Consider the following 20,819-nt stretch of genomic DNA (forward strand, 5'->3'; position numbering starts at 1 on the left):
CCGTCCGCACACAACACGACGTACACAAAGATGTACAGCGCCCGCGACAAGACATACTCCATCGTCAGCAGGTTGAGTGTGTAGACGTCCACGCCTGCGCAGTTGGCCGCCGCCACGGCCCCGGCGAACATGCCCAGCGATTCGAAGCCGTTTTCCATGGCGCTGAGGGCTCGGGTGATGCGTTGCTGGCGCTGTTTCAAGGGAGAGTATCTAGTCAGTTTTGTATTTTTACATCGAGTACACGTATATACATGGACTTGAAGTTGGTTGGTAAAAGAGAGAGAGACAAAAAGGTATGCCTACAGCCTTGTCCATCGTGTCATCTTTGAGAACAGCCGCCTGCGTATGTCGCGGATTGGTTTCGTCGAAATTCTTGCCGGCCAGAGTATGGCCATACGCGGCGGGCAGCCAGCATAAAGTAAAGGCGATTGGAACCTGAGTGCAACATCAAATTCTTAGTCGCCATCTGTTGACCTTTTTTTTTTTTTATGTTGTGCAAGAGACAAATAAGATGATGTGCTCAAAACCCCCCCTCGTACCGTGTAGAATGAGTAGTTTATGGAAAGATCCACCATTGTGAACATGGTACTACTCATATCGACATATGAACTAGTAGGCAATGTTTGCAAAAGCCAGTTGTACATTTACTGATGAGAGGCTTCGATGCCAGCTAAAAGGGCCTTGTTGCGATAACTCGAGCAGTTGAAGAATGACGATTGCGTATGTCTCATGTCTCACTGAGAAGAATAAGACTGCCCTGCCTCGGTGTCGAAAAGAGGCATGATTGGCCCATATAAATGGCAACTCAGCTTTGTAACGGTACGTGCATTTACTCCGAAAAATCCCACCTACCAGATAAAAAGTCCCTCAAACCAGCGCAACCTGCGAATATGGAATTTTTTTTTACTCTTAATTGTCCTTGGGAAAATGCAGCAGCTTCCGAAAGAACGTTTCTTGATTCTGAGCAGAGCTTGCAGGGCACTAACAAAAAGCCGCTGTGATAATGACCAGATCGATACCTTCTACCAATTATTGATTTGGGCATTTTGCAGCTCCAAGGTGGCTTGTGCATTCGACATCAAGGACGTGGCATTAAGCTCCCGAATCGATTTGGTTCATCTACACATATCTACCTATATAAAACGCCGGGCTAACATCACATCAAACTATTTACAGTCAAGATAGCCTAGCTAGGCTCGGCCCGCCTTAGTCACGCTAGGTTAGGTTCAGATCAATCGTAATTGAGCGAGGACGCTTATTATTCAACATCAATCACAATAATCCATGTTATTTGTTTGTAATCTCACGTATTACGATATGGTTGCAAAAGGATGGATATGAATTGCTCTCGCTATAGAGCCATCTATATATACACAAGTGTCATGTATAAGAAGAAGAAGAAGAAGTAAAATCTCAAAAGGTAAAAAAGAAGAAAAAGAGACATATATAGATATGCATGTATATACACTCATAAAGCGTCATACCCATTATCCCGCCGACAGATTTCTCCATCGGCGTCTCAGCTAGCCGCATCGAATATTCCCCATAATCACATCTCATCGGCTCTCGAGTCTAAGCCCTGAACTTGAGAGATCTCCGTGGGCCAGTAGCCCTGACAGCAACGTTGGAAGTAGCGTTGGAAGCTTGATCATATACTTTGATGGAGTTGACGCTCCAGAAAGCATCCACAAAAGCCAAAGGGTTGTTAGCGACGTACTCCTGGCACGTACTGGCCAAGGCGGAGCATTCGGCGTTGGAGTTCCAGACATTGGCATTGCCAGCCCAGTCGCCGCAAAAGGTAGTGTCAAAGACAAGCTGGTTGTTCTGGAAGTGGTCGTCAATGCTGCTACCGTCGGCAGGATTAAACTGGGCCAGAGGAGTGCCCCATCCGCTAGGATTGGGGTTCTCGGAACTGATATCAGAGGGAATTCCAGTTCGGGGGAAGAACCAGACGGCAATGTGGTCGGAAGTCCACTCAGTAGCGTAAACGCCGCCATTGATGGCATTGAATCCATCTCCGTAATTCTGATTGTCCGATGTAGTCTGACTACATCCATTGTTGCCCTCGCAGTCGCTGCCGAGCAGCTGAGTGCCCGAGTTGGACCCATCGTTGCTGACAGAGAAGCCAGCAGAAGTGTGCAGGGTGATGGAATCAGACGTCTGGGTGTTGACGCCTTCGATGATGTCTATCTCGCCCGAGCTTGGCCAGTTGGGGCCAACCATCCAGAAGGCGGGCCAGGCTCCGCAGACGCTGCCTGGCATGTGAGCAATATCGGCGATGAAGAGGCCGTGGTTGAAAGATTGCTGCGATGTCACGCGGACTGACTTGCGGCCGTTGGCCGGGTTTGTTTCCGTCGAATCGACGCCCATGATGACCGATCCCGTCAAGGTTGAAGTAAGGTTGAGGGAGTTGGCAGTGTTGGCATCGACATATTCAACAAATCCATTAGTCGGGTCGTGGTCAGTGAAAAAGTCGAAGCTAGAAAAGAAGTTGCTGACGTCGTACGTCACGCTCAAGCTGTAACCCTGGGCGGTGGCTCTGGTGGCGAGGAGCGCGCCGAGAGACAAGGTGATACCCGTAGAAGTATACATGGTGATGGTTGATCTGCAAAAGCCCGCAAAAGTATATTCGTTCAAGTATCCAAGAAGAATGTATTGGTCGTGTGTGAGCCGGCCACAAGGATAAAGAAGGTAGAAGCTGCGTCAAGCAATGCTCGTGATGGTCAAGGAATGAATAAGAGTTGGCAAAGATCCAATAACCACCAAGGTTAGAGCAAAAGGATCGTATATAGCAATTGAACTGATATCAGATTGCACAAGAGGCAAGAGGTAGCAGCTTCTGTATAAAGAGCGAGTGTTTGGGGCCGGGCTGAGGTATCAATAGCGGAGCTTATTGATCTGTTGTGAATAACGGGCGAACACGGATCGCTTAATTCCGCCACTTAAAGAAAGACTATTCGACACTCTGTTTGCAACACTGAACCGCCGAAAGGATTGAACGGCAAAGAACAATAGTCGTGTGAGTGGAAGGGATGGGCTGAAAGAGGCCAAAGCGCGCTGCTTGTAACGAGGCTGCAGGAAACCAAGGCAGTATCACGAGGGGGGGCACATGGCCATCTAAATACAAAAACTCCCGTGTCTCTGGTTTTCTTCTTCCTGTTCCAATGGACGGGGTCCAACGGCAATGAGCGAGAGACATGCCAGACCCCCCAAGTCTCATACATGGTGTGGATCACCCAGAGAGCCTTTGCACAGGTACCATTTCTGTGACAGCCGCTGCCGATAGTACCTTGTCTCGACTCGACGTCCAGAATCCAAGGGACAGAGTGCCATGCGAGCACCAGACTCTCGCGTGTGGTTGACTCGACGGTCAAATTGTGAGACGGCCAGTGTCAGCACACGACGGCCAATGAACGCCGGCGACAGGGGGGTCGTACGGGCTGCTCGCGCCTAAAGTTGGCGCGGCTCGGCGAGCCACGGAGCTTCTGAGCCCCTGATCAGCGTATGCGTAGGCCCTGAGTGGCTAGCTGAGGACGGGCGAGATGAGACGATGCGCCGTCTAAGTTCGGACCGTCTGGCCGTGGCCGTCGAGGCTAGAGGAACACGCTTCTGTTTCACTGGCGATCGTTGCCGGTCTGGCTCTCGCTCTGCTGCCGGTGAGAGGAGCCGTGTTAGAGACTATACTGAACGGAGCATGGAAAAGTCAGATTTCGCTCTTTGCTGGGATGAAGAGTTGCGTTGGAGGATAGAGAACTGACAATGGCTTATTAAGAGGTTGCATTCTGCACGTGAACTCATACAATGGGCAAGAGTTGACGAATCGTACCTTCCTTCTAAGAGATAGATGCGCCCATCATTGTCTTTATAGGGAGGTCCCAGCAATAAGGAAGGGCCCCAGCAGCGCAGATCAGCTGCAATTGCAGAGTGAACGCCTAAATTATAGCGCATCGAGCCTTTGTCTCCATTATCGTGACATTTCACCACCAGACCAGAAGCGTTGGGCAATACCAGAGACTCGGAGAAACCTGCCTCTAAAATTGACTTTGCAAAATATTTTTCTCACATCTTCACAATATGGCGTGCCAAGCTTTTGACCCTGGTCTCATCCGTCTGGTTCCTGCGCTTGCAGTTAGTCTCCCCTTGCATTTGCTCGGAATTAACGAGTATGCTTATTATTCACGATCCCTCACAGGCAATCTAACAGCTTAGCCGCGCTGCCAAGCATTTCAGCTACATGGCCATTCTGACTTGCCTAATAGGTACACTTCATCAAAGTGACACAGACATGCTGATGTTATTAGACGGTGGTTTTTTTTTTTTTTTTACTTGCTATATCAGCAAAGAAAAGTCCAAATCTTTTTTCCTCAACATGGCGCTTATTTCAAACTTCTTTTTTGCGGCCGCAAGCGAGAGAGCATGGGTGGAAAGGATGCAGCATCCCGAATTATTTCGCCGCCGCCGAAAGGCAAAAAGATGGTAGATGCAGAAGTAGCAAACTCAATGCACACAATATCGCAACCCCGAAACTTTCGTAAGCAAAAACTCCAATCAATTGAAACAACGGTGCCACACCTTCCAAAACAAAGAAGAAAACGTGTCTGGTAATCCAAATTAGGCGAGCACAGGGTCTCCTCCCTAGGTCCCCTTTGCGATCTTCAGGGCAACTTTCCGCAAGTAAAACTTCTCTCCACTTTACCATTTATATGCCATTCAACAGCAGCGAGATACCGCCGGATCGGCACGTCTGGATTGATTGCCAATTCGGGCCTACAACAGTTTGCAATGCCGTTTTTCTGTTTCAAGCAAATGGCCTAATGTGTACTATCGATCGTTTGCCTTGTCCGGCCGAGGAGAATCTAGAGTCGGGTACAACCATGTATAGAAGAATGAAGATGAGCTCAAGTATATAAGTAGCACCTGGGGAGCCGCTCAACATCGTTGAAGCCTCAGTCTAACTAACAATATACCTAGATTTGGCATGCCTTTGGACAATCCTGGATCACATGTATCTACATTTGTTCTCTGGTTGACAAAGTCATGAAATCCAGCCGCCTTCAAATGCTCTTCAAGCCTCGAGCCACTCCAGTTCCCCCAGTTCCCCCATCTTTCTACAGACTGCTATCTGAAATGCCATCACGTCCTGCCGCCGTTTTCACTGCAGATCATATTCCCTCGCAGCTATTCTATATTCATCACCCCCCTTGTCTCCATCGCTTATCTACTCCACGACTCGCCTCGAGAGCCATAAACGGGGCTCTTCCTTGACATGGCTCCGCCGGGGATCAGCAATCACTTCTGCACGGATGCGCGGTACAGAGCCCTCATCTCGTACCATCAATTCTGGACGTAGATCTAACGGCTTGGTGATCTTTTTCCTTTTCTACATAAGATATATTTACTATTCTAATAGTGTAGGTATCACCAATTAAGTGGCTGACCAAAAAAGTGGAAGAAAGAGAAGAAGAAGAAAAGTGTCCAAAAAATACAAAAAGCGTTTCTATGAATTATCTCTTTGGAGTATATACCCAGTCATAAAATACGGGCGGCCAGTTTTGAATGCCGCCCCAAGATTTTCTTTTTTTAAAAAAAAAATTTTTAAAGAAAAAATTTCACCAAAAATGTTACAAGTGCCCAACGCCAGGCGACAGCCACGCAATGGGCACCCTATGCATCGTGAGCCTTTGCCTTTCCCAAATCTCTTCTTTCCTTTTGGATAATCCCCCTCCGTTTGTTTGTTTATACCTCCATACCCCCATGTTTGTTTGACTTTGAGAAGCGAGTGTTTCGCCTCTCTTCCGCTCCATATTGACATCTCGCTTTCCCGGCAAAGCTGCCATCAGCCGCTGAACTTGTGGCCCCATTGTGAAGAAAATTGCAAGCCGCGTCGGTCCGCTGCAAGCCTCAGCCGTTTGGTGTAGATGTAGTTGTAGTTCGTCATCTCATCAGAAAGTAGCGCCCCCTCCCCAACCATCGTAAATTATAATCGTCCAACCGTGAAGAAAAAAAAAAAAGGTCAACATGTTGATGCGTTGATACAGTCAAGAAAGAAATATGTAAGATCAGCATCTATGCAACAAGCAAAATCAAAGAAGAAGAAGAAGCAAATGATTTCTCAGAATGCTCTGTGCTAAATAAAATGGAGCCGGCAACGAGTACGTTGTCTAATTCTTGGTTTGTGAAATGGGAGGTTGTGCCGGCACAATATGGATATGGAGAAGCCAAGTCAAACTGCTCGCTCCGCGCTGGTGACGCAATATGAAGCAAAAGATTATAACTTGACTCGCTGGCCAGTAAGCTTGAACCAAATGAGGGCCACAATCTCCTCCTTGAAGAGTTCCCAAGGGTTTCGGTTGAGCCAGTAGCTGAACTCTCGGTAGTGATACATCTCACCCCAACAATCGCGTCCCCATTCGCAGCCAGCCATATTGACTACAAAGTCGCGATCATTTTCATTGTAGTGTATCCTGGTGTTGTTCAAGCCAGAGTCGTCCGCGCACGCAGCAGGGGGGGAAACTGTTGATCATGCGCTGCGGTAAGAAGCCAGTGTGTTGTCGAATCCAAGGCTGCGTTCGATACAGCTGCTCAAGGGCGTCTTGTTCCTTGTGCTCCCATTCCATGTGCTTCTGCTCATACAAGACTGGGTCCCACCAAATATCCAAAAGTTGTTCGGTCCAGTCGCTGCGTCTGACGAAGAAAGAGCCGAGATTGAATCCTGAGCAGTCCTGAGAGAGCAAGAAGTTGACAGAGTTGATTTTTCCATCGCCGACAGGGCTTCGCGCATCTGCGTCCAGATACAGGTCGGTGGGAGGGTGGCTGACGTTGAGAGGGTTGAAGTCGTTGATGTCACGGTATACATGGCGATCGAGGTGGTTGAACAGATGGTGTTGCAGCGAGTATCCGGGCTCCATAACGTAAGTGTTGAGGTCGAGCCACCAGAACCTATCGTCTTTTGTTTAGTCTTGGTCAAAGGTCGTCAAAAGGATTTGTCGTCTCACCATTCAGCCTTGGGGTATTTCCGCATCGTATTCCGCAAAAAGTCCACCTTTTCCCAGCTCTCTCGCCATTCGTGCGCATATCGCTTCTTGGTCTTCATGTCGACGATTTCCAAATCGTAGCCCCACCTAGTGGCATATTTCCGCTTGTTGCGTACGCTGTCTCGCTCAATGGCCCATTCTCGAGCGCCCTTCCACTCCATGACACCTCCACCGACATTGGCGGCCAGAATGATGACGAACTTTTCGCCATTTCCTCCCATGCTAGATCGTCGCCACCAATGAACGAACCCGGGGGCCTCGTCTGTCCTCCAGTTAGCCAAGCCGAACCCTCCCAAAAAAAAATGCCAAATTAAATGCCAAATTAAGCTGGATGTCATCGTTCCACTTACGAGTGCCGTAGTAGATGGCAATGGTGCAGAATATTATCAGCGGAAGGAGGATCCTCCACTTCAGTCTTCTGTTGACGCGGGCAAAGAACGAGCGTATCCTCCCACCAGAGGCTGCGTTGTATCCCTCGCGTTCGTACTTCTCTCGCTCAGCATGGGTATTGCCAAGGCCAGAGTTGAATCGTGGCAGGCTGCTGGATATGCGACGCATGTGGCGAGTGAAGAAGCCCTGGTTCTGCGTCGAGAAGGACGGGTAGCCGTTGGCACCGTGCTTCCTCATCTTGGCGGATTCCCACGACACGGAGCTGCCACCAGCATTGGCAGGACTCGTCGTGCCGCTGTTCATATTCAGGCCAGGACTCGACCACCCACCACCCGGCACAGGTGATGGGCTCCGGGAGAGAGACATTGGATCAGCCGGGGTGCCTATGGACGCGGGCCAGGAGACACAGAGGTTAGCCAGCGAGTAACTCGAGGTTTGCGCAACACAAGATGATGCAGGGCAGACGGCACCCAAGCGGCCGCGGGAAGGGCTGCAAGGAAGAGGCGGGAGAAGAGACGAAGCGAAACGTACCAACGATAGGGGACAGCTGGGACTGATTGGCAGCACGAGGATGGATGGACAGCAGATTGCCCGAGCGCACCTCGCTTAGGGTGTGGTGTCCCGCCGAAGAGCGCCGTCGGTGATGTGACGGCACAGGCCGGTCGTTGAAGGAGCTCGAGGAGCCGGCCGGGTGCCTTTGGGAAGCCAGGGTGAATAGCTGTGATCCGAACTGCGGGAAGAAGGTCAAGAGTCGACAGGTGTCGAAATAGGAATCGGCGTGGCAGCAGAAGCGGATGCGTTGGCGGCGTCGTGTGGGCTTCCAGATACGGAGCCACGCTAGGAAGAGCAATGGGAAAAAAAATGCAAGCAGCTCAATGCAGAGCCAAAAAATGAGAGACAGGACACAGCCAGAAGGGGGGGGGGCTAATGCGCCGTTTCTGACCGCACAAGCAAAGATCGTGAGAAGAGCCCCCAAAAAGCAGAGGCACGGAACCAAGCCGAACCCACAACCACAATGGGCAGATGCAACAGACCAACGGCCACGGACTGCAACACAGGCGCTAGCTGGGCAGATTCAGCGTTCTGGACAGATGTCGGGTTGAGATATGGGATGGGAATATGGGATGGGATGGGGGTCGAGAAAAAAAGAGGCGGTTTATTGGCAGATGGCGGGCTGGTCCAGATACATGCTAAGGGTCCCCGTAGGGCCAGGTCGAGTACTTGTAGCCGGTACGCAGGGACCGCTGCGCGCCAAGTACCTCGCCGTGCCCCTGGACTCGCAACTGCGGTTGACTTGCGGCGCTCGCGGGCTTGGCTGAAAACGATGGGGGCACAGCCAGCGGGCTACAGCGGTGGCAGCAGACTGGCGGTACTTGGCGCGCGCTGTACTGGGTACGGCCAAGTGCTAGGATGGTGCTGCACACTGCGCCGGCGGCGTGGTTGCTGACGATGCTCGATACGGCCAAGTGCGTACCGGTGACTTGACAGGTACCGCTCATTCGTGCAGCGGCAGCGGGCGCCAGTAAGGCTGCCACATGGTACTCTAGATGTATTCCAAAACTCTATAACACCTGCCAGCGCGGACGAATAGGGGAGATGGCCGCAGTGGCCTTTGATACGAAGTCCAGATACGAGAACAAGCAATATTTGAGATTGATTGAGGGTCTTTGGATGATTATCGGAGATACCTACGGAGCACGGTTGCTTCGATCTCACTTTTTTTTTCCCTCGCCTACATGGATGAGCAAAACGTTAACGTTACGGTGTTTTTTTTTTCTCGGCCCTTGTTCTGGGCTTAGATGTAGATGACACGGTGCCGGAAACTGGCGAATCGAGATCCTCTTTTGCTGGTAAAAAGGGGGCCGCACGATTTGGTCAGAATTTCTCGTATCTGCGTTGGCGATGGAACGGTGGCATAGGCCGCGATGCTTAGCAGCCTATAATTAACACGCTGATTAACCAAAGCGGGCAAGATTATGCACCATGCGAGTTTGCGCAGCCAGGTAGCAGTATTTTGTGCTTTGACCACCATGGGAGAGGAAGGATTCCCTTCTGTATATCAGTTTCGTCTCGCGTCATGGGGCACAAGACCCGTCTCAGGTACGACGGTTACGGGAAGGACAGCCGATAAGGCAACGGGCACCGACCGAGCAGAGAACAAGAAGCAATCACAAATCAGATTAAATAACAGACGGCAGCACATGTCTGGAGCCCACTCAATCGCGTGTGTGACAGGAACACACAGAACCCGCTGCCCGTATTGCCATATGAGCCGTGGATGGAGCATGGAGCAAGTAGGTCCAGGTACCAATACTTGGCTCCAGCGCCCTGGCATTGCGCGATAAGGAGGATTCTTAGCCGCTACCGGGGCGTAAATTTTTAAGATTGATGAACCGTGGACTGGTTGATGCCAGCCAGCATATCCATCCATCATCTCATCAGCTTCAGGGGGCCTGCCGCGGGGCCAACCATTAACGAGTCCGGCGATGGAGTCCCTCAGCGGCTCGTTTCTTCGCGGCGAGATTTTCTCCGTCGTCCAGTCTCAATCAACCAATACGGCGCTGGCCTTCGTAACAACTTTGCACCTTGCCACAAGCGCAGGCCCAATCGCGTCTGGAGCTCTCGTATGCGGCTGAGCGCCCCGTGCTGGCGCTGGCCTCTAGAGACTTTGGCTCCTCCAATGCGCATCGGTTTCTTCATCTTCACCAGCGCTCCCAGCACCGCTACTCTGAACAGCCCCCCCTGTAGCGCTATGCTTAGCCCAGGACCAACGCGTTGCGGAGGAGCGCCCATCGCCGAAGAGGTTAGACGGCAGAGAGTTGTGGTGAGCCTTGCCGGCGCTGCAAACTCGGAGCAGCCGCCACGATCCACCGCTTGGGGTTTAGCGGCACGGCGTTAAATTTGATGTCAAGCGATTGACACGCATTCACGAAGGCATGCCGCTGCGTCGAATAGAATACTGTAGTCGTCGAGCTCGTGCAGAGGCCAAGGCTTTGGGGAAAGTATCGTGGCCCGTATTTTGGGTAGTTGCAAAGTCAATTCGAGCCATGTTGCGTTTGTCTGCTTGCGTAGCTTGGCTGTGGCCGTTTTTCGATCTTGGTGATTGAGACAAAGGACGCTTGATAATGGCGGCGTTGTTTGCTAGGTGCCAAACTGCTCTTTCTACAACCTGCAACGCCGAAATAATGGCCCTAAAGTGCATCAGACTGTCAGCTTACAGGTCATCAATTATAATATCGGCGACTTGTGGTAATAGCGATGCCTGCGCCATCTGCGGCTCCTCGTTGCCGCTTTTGATGCTGCCGGATTAGTATGGATTGCACTAGTCGTGGAAGATGGCGTGCATGCAAACTGCACTCGACAAACTTCAATCCTTTCCAGAGGCGCACTTTAACTCAAGCATCGCAACCAAGGTTTACTGTCGTCATGGCATCTCAAGGGCGTCGGGAATCCCCCGCCTTTGCCAACCGTCTTCCCCAGGGGGAGCCGTCTGTAAATTTGACCGAAAGCCAATTTCTGGAGTCTCGTGGACGGCACTTCTCGGCTTGTTGGAGGTGCTCAATTCTCATGGTGCCTGGGTAGTGCATGGGTAATTTGGTGTTCTATCTCAAGCAATGACCAGACATTGCTGTGACAACAATTTATAACCATCATGAGATGTTTTGTATCCAGTGGTTTGACTGTTCGATGCTTTGGCTGCGAGGTTGAGGTTCTAGACATGGCATTGGCACACAGTGGCGTATGCGGGGGTTTCCAACGTGGCTGAGACGCGTATCAAACGTGTGTCTCCTTCGTCTTGACTTGCCAATTTCTGCCTGTCTCTAGGCTTGTTTTGGGCCATGACATCTCACGCAACATTGGCTGTGCAGTGCTTCTTGTTGTGTCATCAGTTAGTAGGTATTTGCGCGCCCAGATTTGGCCATGGCAGCATCTGGTTTCCTCGACACCGCAGCAATACCAAATTCTTCCATCAAGTAAAAATGATAAATACTAATTGTAATATTTGAGCTCTTCACGCCAAGCAGCGAGATGTATCAACTAGATGCAGCTTGGAGTATTCACTTATGAATCTAACTACATAGCTCTTGTATTTCCTCGTGCTGCTACTCTCTCTGCATTCTACCATCAGCACAGAACCTAGTAAATCGAATTCTCGGGCGCTTGTTTCATCAACATATGAGTAAAGTACATCTAGCAACCCTACTTTCTGGGCACATGCAGCTCTGTCGTTGCATCAATCATTCCATCTGTGGTGCATTTTCCCGGGTAGGCTTCCAGGCCTCTCATTACAGCATCTGCACCCCTGACGGTCCCACCGCGGGTGTTGCGCAGTGGCCAATCTTTAGCCGCCCAAGCGACCAATCAGCGACCCGGCGCCGTAGCGCCCAAGCCTACAGCCAAGCCCACAGCCAATCACGATGAGCATTCCCGCTCACACGGCGCCTATTTCATATTTGCAGACTGCACCTTCAACCATTCAGCTCAAACTTCCGACAAAAGAGCTCGGAAACGCGCCACCATGGAGTGCTTTGCCGCAAGGGAATCGAGACACAGCGACGAGGATGAAGCAGATGATGGATAGGCCATGCTCGAGACCGGGCCGAGAATCCAGAGTGGAGGCCTTTGCTGGCTGAAGCAGCAGCCCGCATATCCTCGCCTATTGTCGACCGATTGTTTTTCTTTATCAATAGAGTAGCCTTCACTTTGTATTGTTTCTGTTTCTACCTTTATTGTGAGCGGATGTGTTCGTGATTCATTGTTGGAATAGGCGTTGTTTCCTTTTTTCTTTCGCCTCACACCCTCCATCTTGCACTCTTTGTATATTCAATCCTTGTTCATTATTCATTCTTTGTCACCCGCATCTTGGACACCTTCATCATCGCGTGGCCTGGCGCTTTGTGATGACTGCGATTTGACTTATGTGCTACGATATCCCATCACCCGACGAAATAATTACGATACCCAAGCCATCACGATCACGAGTCCGACCTATATGCTGCTTTATACGACCTAAACATGTCTTTCAATCACGGCAAATACGCTGAGCCTCTGCATAGCAGCAGGCTCTCATCACAAACTCGCAAGTCCGCAGTGCCCCGGCATGCCTCCTATCTTTCATCAAGACGCCACACAGGGACAGACTGGGAAGACTGGGAGGATGACGACGTCGTCACATTAATAGACATTGGCGAGACCCCCGCTGGCGACCATTCGGACCACCAGAAACTCTTCGCAAGCAGCCCATTTTTAAATATAAACGCCGGAAGCTCGGCCATGACTACCCGCAGCCCATCTCCTCTGGAAAGCGACAGCCTCTCTATCAGCTCCAATGAAGACGTTTCCCCCATCGAAGACGATGTCCAGACTGGCCTCCAAGCCCCACCACCTACGCCGGCCTTGTTCCTCACCAAGGTGGCCAAACACCCAAGTGTCAAGGTATCCATGAGACGGTCGACAGCTAGAATGAGCCGGCCGGTGTCAAAGAGGCCTCCGAAACAGCGGAACGCAAAGCTTGGAATCACGCTCATCACGGACATGACAAAGCTGAGGCGGCAAAATCACTTGGCCAATCAAGCAAAGTCACCGGCAAGGCGAAACGCAAAGTTTGCCGATGCAGCTGCTCTAAGAGCCTTGGAGGGATCTCCTAACCCGCAGTCTGTTGGAAACTGGAACTGGCTGAGGAGAGGGAACAACGGGGATCGTGAGGCCGCATCTCCTTCTCCCCTTCGAGCCAACGAGGCCCGTTCTCCCGAACAGCTCTCCCCAGAAGCTAGACCGATAGTCATCGGCATTACTCTGCCTTCCGATGAGGTTGAAAGCCGAGGAATTGATCCGCTCACGGCGACGGTCAACAACATTGACACTCCGAGCGGGGATATGAGAAACCCATATCCTTTTAATTTCCAGACAACCAATGGCCGGGAAAATCCTCCCTCAATCCCTACCCAACTCAAATCAATGTGGTCGCCAGATACCCCTGATACCGCTAGCTCGTTTAGCACAATCAGATATCCGTCAAGCGTATACTCGCAGGCATCTATGGCGGCAATCATTGCGCCTGGATTGAGAGATGATGAAGTCCCCCCTGTTCCTGCTCTTCCTGCCGGTTACAAACAGACAACATCGACGATGCCACAGCGCCTCATCGGCACAGAACAACGTAAGAACAAGGATGAAGAAGATGACTCTGGGACACCTTGCACGCTTTTCGAAGAGGACGGAATCACTCCTTTGAAATCTCCCGCAAGTAAACTATCTGCGCGCACTCCTGATAGTGTGCGTGGCTGGTGGGATCACCATTTAGTTACCCCGTTTTTGGACATGAGAATGTCTTTTGCGAGCCGAAGAACGCATATGGAATCGCCTTTGGATCAGAGGGGGCATCAACTAGCCAGGGGTACAGACAACAAAGGAGAACAGAACTCTGCGCTGACTCCAAAGAGCCCTTGGAAAACCATCATTTCAAAGCCCGACACGAAACAGATTTCTCCGTCTGCAGAAAAAGATGAAGACCAAAGTTCTACAACTGTCAATATTGAAGGCGGCCGTGCCATCCTGGGGTTATCCATGCTGGAAAAGCAACGGGGCCTGTCTACATTTTCTCCTGATTCTGACATGTCGAGGGACGTTGAGGAGAAGAACTCAAAAAATACTTTTCAAGGCGTTTCCAAGGTAGAGGATGACAATATCATGATTGCCCTTGACACAAAGGAGAGGAGAACACAGTCTGACAAGTCCCGTGCTGTGAATGAGAGCTCAACACTCACGTCCCGGTCTGACAAACATCAGAACTCTTCCTCAAAATTTCATGAAATGATTTCCTCAGAGACATCAAAATCCAAAGAAGTACACACATACGAGTTTGTATCTACTGAGATCAGAGAGCGTCAAATAATGCCCACCGACTCTCAACCAAAACACGAACAGAAACGCAATCTTACGCCTCCGCCCAGACCTCAGCGGCAAGAAGTCCAGGCCCCAATCATCAAAGCACCAACACCTCGGCAGACTCCACCACCGAGAGAGGTTGGCATGCGGGAAGGCTCTGAGCGACCGATCGTGGTCCACATAGAGATCAACACTGGCGAGCAGCCGCAGAAGTTTGTGGTAGATCGTGTCGGGTTGAATTCTACGCCAGCTATAAAGATCCCTACGCCACGACGGACGCCGTCGCCTCGAGGAGATGTCCTCAAGGTTGGTGTAGCTGCTGAAGCTGCTCGAGGCGCTTTTGGACACCATGAAGCAGGTTCGCGAGAGATGGTGCAAGGTTTGGGGATAACCCATTTGAGGGCAGATACTCCGCCTTCGCCTTCATCTAAGAAGCAGGCTGAAGCTGCTATCAAGTACCAGGCTGTCTTCCCACCTGGCCATCATCTGCATACCCAGGCTCCCCAGACAGAAGCGTCTCGTAGTGTCACATCGGCACCGGCACCAGTTGCATCGGCGATGACAACTATACCTGCGGCTTACACTGCCCACACTGCAGCACATATCGCAGCACCTATCGCAGCGTCGACAACAGCTGCACCCACCACGTCGGTAGCAGCAGAGAGGGCAGCACCTGTTACTTTGCGGCTAGCTGGCCATGAGGCAGATGGAGCTACCGCGGTCTCTGCTGGCGCTGGCATACTGTCGTCACAGGTTTTGCATCGACTTGAACAGATCGAAAGATCTAGAAAAGAAGCAGGCAGTACTACACACGAAGCGTCGACCACAAATCGGTCTGGGGGTGTCTCTCTATCTACACGTAACGCTGAGGATACTTCTGCCAATGTGTCTCGATCTGTGGGAGTTCAGCTGCTAGCACATGAACGCGAGACACAAGCTTCTACCACAAATCCCACTTTGGAGCATCATAGCCGTTTTTCTGTATCGCCAACCTCGTCAAAATCACCTGATGCAGAGCGAAAGGCTCGAGTGGGCTCAGGACACGTGCGGGCGGCGAGCAACTTTGTGACGTCGGTTTTGAATCGGCAGCGCTCTCCAGTTGATCATCGCCGCGGCGAGACTCGCGCTATCCAGCCAGTTGAGATTGTGCTTGAGGAACGAAGAGCCCCTGAGGCGTTACCAGCGGCCCCGGAGAGAGCTTATCTAACAATAAAGGAGATTCCTTCTGGAAACAAGAACTGGATAAGGGTCGATTCTCCCTCCCTGGAGCATGGATTCACTGAGTCATCACCTGCGCACTCTGCTGAAGCGTCACATGGTGAGCGAAGATTGGGAAAAGATGGCAAAATTGAGCGGAAGAGACTACGGCACGAAAAGGAAGAAAAGATTGTAAAACGAGCCGGCGGTCTCTGGAGGGGCCGAGGTTGCGTGCCGAAAAAAGGCTGCTTTGGCCGCCTTGGACCAGAGGGCCGCAAGAAGAGAAGAATCTGGTGTTATATCATCGGATTCCTCCTGCTTCTCCTCATAATCTTGGCAATTGTTCTGGGTGTCGTCCTTTCCAAGCATCATGGATCAGGCGGCCAAAGCTCGAACCCAGCTCCGGGACAGGCCCAATCCCCCTCATCTCCGTCGACCCCATTAAAGCCTTCTCCGCTACCCTCATCCATATGGGTCAACCTCACTGATTATCCCGCCATGCCTACTGGCGTGTTGACCTTTGTCGGTCCGAACAACACCATTGCCAGGAGCGACTGCACCGGACCATCTACCTTGTGGAGCTGCTCCTTGCCCAAAGATTCCCAGGCGTCTGTGTCACCATTTAAGCCTAACCAGCCAACTATTATTTTCCAGATCCAGTGGGATAACAGCACAGACAAGGCGTGGAATATTCCCAACGGCGCTCCACCCACTCCCATTTCTAAGAGAGGCGAGAGCAACAGCAACTCTTCGATAGACGGATTCACCCCAGACCCGAGCCCCCCCGACGTTTGACGAGATGTTTTTCCTGGGCGAAACCACGGATAACATTCAATCGAGCCAAAAGGCTGGAGAGCCAACTCCTTTTTTCATTAGTATTCTCGAGTCTCTAAATGATACGGTCAAGTCGCCATCTTTGAGCCGAAGGGTCACCGCTGCCTCGGATATTGTTAACATTTCGGATATCATCTTCCCACCAGACTTGAAAGCAGATGGCACTCCAGCGCCTGCTGTCATGCTTCCTACCCCAGTTCAACAACCGGTGCGGCTGTTCGACCGCGGCCTACCAACCGAGCACTATGGGTTTTACACGTACTTTCAACGAACAATCTTTCTCAAGTCTGTCACTGTTCTCGATAAGTCGAGTGAAGGAAACGTACCCGCAGATGAAAACGGGGGCTGCAGCGAAACAGAGGCCAACCACCTTGTGACCTGGGCTGAAACCCGTATGCTGGTGCAGATTTGGACACGAAAACTGAATAGCACAGGTTCACTGCTACCTTCAGATGGCGAGGGTATTGATAACTCGCCCCAGCTGATCCAACCGGGAACAATGCCATATCCTGTGACAGTAACGCTGGACACCCACGGCGGCGATCCTAACCACAAAGTGGTGTGGGAGTGGCCCATGGACGATCGCCAGAAGCTGAATACAAGCGCTCCTGAATTACTTGCCAACAATATGGCTGTGGGGGGAACTTGGATCAACCATCGTGGTAGCGGCAATGCCACATTTGGAGGCTTCGATGGAGGCACCGGAGGGTGCAAGTGCCAATGGGCGAATTGGTCGTGAAAGATGAAGGGAGCAGTAGACGAATGATGCTATGAGAGGGGAGTGGAGCATATGAAAGTACGAAGAAATGCTTCTTTCAAATAAATTTTCTTTTGTTCTTGGCTATATGCTACGGTATGACATGTATCAAAATGGATTGGATTGGATTGGATTGGATTGGGTATTAGGACACTGCATACTGTGCTGATATGCACATTAACTAGCGCTGTAGGCTTATGAAAGGCCTTTTGATTACTTGAGAAAAATAATATGTATCAAAAAAAAAAAAAAGTTAAACCCTTTGTAACTGTATTTCAGACCTTCTTCAGCGCGTCGCTGTGAATGATTGTATTGACGTGGATGCAAAGGCCAGCGGCAGAGTGGAGCCCCGCCACTCCGGCATAGTGGGAGCGAAAAAGTTGATAATTCGAGTCTTGACATCAACTCAACTCGATGACTATTACACAACGAATAATGAATTGAGGAGCATTTTGTATTTTCTTTCATAAATACTGCTTTTTATTCACAGAGGACATTTACAACACACACATCTATATACATATCAAATAGGGCAGCTCCCAATGCTCTCGCCGCGATGTCCTCTCACCATCCGCCACTGCCTCATCTCCATCCGCACTCTCACAACCGGTAACATCAGCACATGCTCACACAAGACAAAGAACAGGCCCCTGACTACCCTCGCAATCGAGACGTCATGCGACGACACAGCCGTGGCGGTGCTGTCGAAATCGGCAAATGGCAAGACGTCGCTTCTGTTCAACGAGCGCATCTCGTCGGACAATCGAGCCTTCAAGGGCATCAACCCGATGATTACGGTGGAGGGGCATAATTCGACGTTGGCGTTGTTGGTGGAGAGGGCGTTGGGGAGTTTGCCTGATGAGGATGATGGAGAGAAGATGGCGAGCAAGAAGAAGAAGAAGAAGATTCCCGACTTTGTCTGCGCCACTCGCGGCCCTGGAATCATGCCGAATCTATCCGTTGGATTAAACGTCGCAAAGGGCCTCGCTCTGGCATGGCAAGCCCCCCCTCGTCGGCGTCCATCACATGCAAGCACACGCCCTGACGCCGCGTCTCGTCCACGCCCTACAAGACACAAAGCACAAGGACCATGTCGAGAGCATCACGGCTTCAACTCCAAGCCCGTCCTTCCCCTTCCTCTCCCTCCTCGTCTCCGGCGGCCACACCCAACTCATCCTCTCGTCCAGCCTCACCGCCCACCAAATCCTCGCCACCACCGCCGACGTCGCCATCGGCAACCTCCTCGACCAGACCGCCCGCGTGATCCTCCCGCCTGCCATCCTGCGGTCCAGCCCAGACGTCAGTTACGGCCGCGTCATGGAGGCGTTTGCTTTTCCTCCCGGACAAGACACGGTTGCAGACTATGAAGCGTTTTTCAAGCCGGCGCTGTCGAGGCAGGAGGAGATTGAACATGTGGCCTCGGGGTATGGATGGGCGATTGCGCTGCCGTTTCGGAATTCGAGGAAGCTTGCGTATTCGTTTTCGAGTATCTATACGCAGGTTCACAGTATTGTTGCTGCTATTGAAGCCAGCCATGGTGCCAACAGCAATAGCAGCATCAACGACTCATCATCATCATCTTCCCCCGACGAAGACGTGGACAAAATCTCGCTCGACCAACGCCGCGCCCTCGCCCGCCACACCCTGCGCGCCTCCTTCCAACACCTCGTCAGCCGCCTCATCCTCGCCCTCCAAGACCACCCTTCTCTGCGGCAATCTGCATCTGCATCTGCATCTACATCCTCAACCATAGACACGCTCGTCGTCGCCGGTGGCGTCGCCAGCAACCGCTTCCTGATGCACGTCTTGCGCACGACGCTCGCCGCGCGCGGGTTCCCGCACATGCAAATCGTCGCGCCGCCGCCGGCGCTGTGCACCGACAACGCCGCCATGATTGCCTGGGCCGGCATGGAGATGTTCGAGGCTGGGTACAGGTCCGAGCTGTCGGTGCGGCCGATTGCGCGGTGGCCCATGGATCCGGCGGTTGGCGGCGGGATGCTGGGCGTTGGAGGGTGGATAAAGGAGGGAGAAGAAAAGGAGGATTGAAAGATGGTGGATTTGTATGTATGATGAAAGAGAGAGAAAGTTGGTTTTCTCGTTGACGATGAAATGACGATACCCTTGGTGTTGAAGCAGTTGACTGATATATATTAAGCTGCTTTTGTTTGTACGTTGGAGAATTGGCAACAACGTTGGCATCATGAGCGATAAAGACTTGTTATAACAATAAAAACTTTCAAGTTTAAACCCAAAAGTAAAGAAATCTTCCCGTATTTCTTTTTTGCCTACTTTCTCTTTTATGCATGAAAACACAAGTATCAAAAGCGTCATTCGATTTCTTTATTTCTTCTTTATTGCTTCATAACAAACGCAAATTTATTCCATAGTCCACTGCATCCCACTCTAATCCAACGCGCTCGTCACGTTTGAAAACTCGCCCTTCTCCAGCTTCGTCTGCCAGAAAATCGGATTCGTGTCCATGAAGCCGTGCTTGACCCAGCCCGCCTCCTTGACATGGTACAGGTTGATGTAGCCACCAGAGTAGGCATCACGGTGCGTCGCCGCCAGGATACTCCGCTTGCCCAGCTCCAGCGCCTCCTCGTCCGTCAGATCGTACTTGTACTCGGAATCCAGCACGCCATAGGCAAACGTCTGACCGCTGCCCACGCAAAACAGGTTGCCCGCCAGCCGCGTGCCGTCGCTGTCGACGTAGTACAGCGCGGGGCCCTCCTCCTTGGTCACGCCGGCGCACATTGTGCCCATGCTGAGGCCCATGCCCTTGTAGCTGTAGATGAGGTTGGCCAGGATCTTGCTGGCGGCGGCGACGCTGATGCGGCGCTTGTGGCGGAGCTCGTGCAGGCGGCACTGCATGCCCAGCCAGGCGAGCCAGTACTGGCAGTCTGCGGCACCGCCGGCCATGGTGCCCAGCAGCACGCTGTTGATCTCAATCACCTTCTTGACCGTCTGCGAGGCAATCCAGTTGCCGGCCGTGGCTCGAGAGTCCGTGGCCACGATGATGCCGCCCTGGAAGCGAAAGGCCAGTGTCGTCGTTCCGTGGGCAATCTTGATGGGGCAGTCGGGGTTGGAGCGGTCGTCTGTGGCGGCGCGGAGCCAAGCAGAGGGCTAAAGGTAAAGGTTCAAAGTCAGCTGTCTGTTTTGATTGAATGGCATGCGCAAGCTGCATCTTCATCTTCAGTCCATCTGCAGGCATATGGATATGCATGTAGCTACTACATCGCAGCGAATAGCTGAGCTGACGTACCTGCGCAACAGGTGGCATGGCAAAGTTGCCCGACAGGTGAGCCGTCGGGTTCATCAGCTCCTGGCCATACTCGTCATCCTCAAGAGGCTCGTTCTGCGCATATGCCGGCCGGCTGTACTTGGCCACAAGAGAATCCATCGCTGCTGTGTGTGTGTTCTGTTGATGCGGATGCTGAAAGATTCCCCGCCACAGTTCAAGTCAATGCTCCCCCAGTTCTGCTGCGGAGAGACAATTCTGTAGGTCGAGGCTCACTCAAATTCAGTGCAGCCTGCGGGTTATCGAGATGGCGGCCCGTGGACTGTAATTGCGTGGGTTTTGTGGTTCTGGTTGAGGTTCAGAAAGGCCAAAAGACGCCCCTCGTTGCTTGTTGCTTCTTACTAGAGCACCGGTCCCAGGTCAGGCAGCTTCCGTCTCGCGCGTCACTGAACTGACCTCTTTCGAGCAGTGCGAGCTTCTG

The 20,819-nt window shown here is 51.8% G+C and overlaps 8 protein-coding genes across 8 annotated transcripts; 4 read left to right on the forward strand and 4 right to left on the reverse strand.

Moving 5' to 3' along the window:
- Positions 1 to 1,572: 1,572 nt before the first annotated feature.
- TrAtP1_004152 (uncharacterized protein) lies at positions 1,573 to 2,592 on the reverse strand (the record flags this gene model as incomplete). The annotated part of the gene is made up of 1 exon (XM_066112181.1): positions 1,573 to 2,592. The coding sequence occupies one exon, from the start codon at positions 2,590 to 2,592 to the stop codon at positions 1,573 to 1,575; it is 1,020 nt and encodes a 339-aa protein (XP_065968264.1).
- A 3,676-nt stretch (positions 2,593 to 6,268) lies between these two features.
- On the reverse strand, positions 6,269 to 6,424 carry TrAtP1_004153 (uncharacterized protein; the record flags this gene model as incomplete). The annotated part of the gene is made up of 1 exon (XM_066112182.1): positions 6,269 to 6,424. One exon carries the CDS (start codon positions 6,422 to 6,424, stop codon positions 6,269 to 6,271), a length of 156 nt encoding a protein of 51 aa, XP_065968265.1.
- Positions 6,425 to 6,449: 25 nt separating this feature from the next.
- TrAtP1_004154 (uncharacterized protein) lies at positions 6,450 to 7,790 on the reverse strand (the record flags this gene model as incomplete). Its single annotated transcript, XM_014083769.2, has 3 exons — positions 6,450 to 6,939; positions 6,996 to 7,296; positions 7,385 to 7,790. 3 exons carry the CDS (start codon positions 7,788 to 7,790, stop codon positions 6,450 to 6,452), a joined length of 1,197 nt encoding a protein of 398 aa, XP_013939244.2.
- A 2,041-nt stretch (positions 7,791 to 9,831) lies between these two features.
- TrAtP1_004155 (uncharacterized protein) lies at positions 9,832 to 10,323 on the forward strand (the record flags this gene model as incomplete). The annotated part of the gene is made up of 1 exon (XM_014083770.2): positions 9,832 to 10,323. The coding sequence occupies one exon, from the start codon at positions 9,832 to 9,834 to the stop codon at positions 10,321 to 10,323; it is 492 nt and encodes a 163-aa protein (XP_013939245.2).
- Positions 10,324 to 12,440: 2,117 nt separating this feature from the next.
- Positions 12,441 to 16,304, forward strand: TrAtP1_004156 (uncharacterized protein; the record flags this gene model as incomplete). The annotated part of the gene is made up of 1 exon (XM_066112183.1): positions 12,441 to 16,304. The coding sequence occupies one exon, from the start codon at positions 12,441 to 12,443 to the stop codon at positions 16,302 to 16,304; it is 3,864 nt and encodes a 1,287-aa protein (XP_065968266.1).
- Positions 16,305 to 16,524: 220 nt separating this feature from the next.
- TrAtP1_004157 (uncharacterized protein) lies at positions 16,525 to 17,082 on the forward strand (the record flags this gene model as incomplete). The annotated part of the gene is made up of 1 exon (XM_066112184.1): positions 16,525 to 17,082. The coding sequence occupies one exon, from the start codon at positions 16,525 to 16,527 to the stop codon at positions 17,080 to 17,082; it is 558 nt and encodes a 185-aa protein (XP_065968267.1).
- Positions 17,083 to 17,642: 560 nt separating this feature from the next.
- TrAtP1_004158 (uncharacterized protein) lies at positions 17,643 to 19,146 on the forward strand (the record flags this gene model as incomplete). The annotated part of the gene is made up of 2 exons (XM_066112185.1): positions 17,643 to 18,111; positions 18,173 to 19,146. The coding sequence occupies 2 exons, from the start codon at positions 17,643 to 17,645 to the stop codon at positions 19,144 to 19,146; spliced, it is 1,443 nt and encodes a 480-aa protein (XP_065968268.1).
- A 357-nt stretch (positions 19,147 to 19,503) lies between these two features.
- TrAtP1_004159 (uncharacterized protein) lies at positions 19,504 to 20,500 on the reverse strand (the record flags this gene model as incomplete). The annotated part of the gene is made up of 2 exons (XM_014085000.2): positions 19,504 to 20,223; positions 20,363 to 20,500. 2 exons carry the CDS (start codon positions 20,498 to 20,500, stop codon positions 19,504 to 19,506), a joined length of 858 nt encoding a protein of 285 aa, XP_013940475.1.
- Positions 20,501 to 20,819: the final 319 nt, after the last annotated feature.

Source organism: Trichoderma atroviride, chromosome 2 (genome assembly GCF_020647795.1).
Source record: "Trichoderma atroviride chromosome 2, complete sequence".
Classification (NCBI taxonomy): Eukaryota; Fungi; Ascomycota; class Sordariomycetes; order Hypocreales; family Hypocreaceae; genus Trichoderma; species Trichoderma atroviride.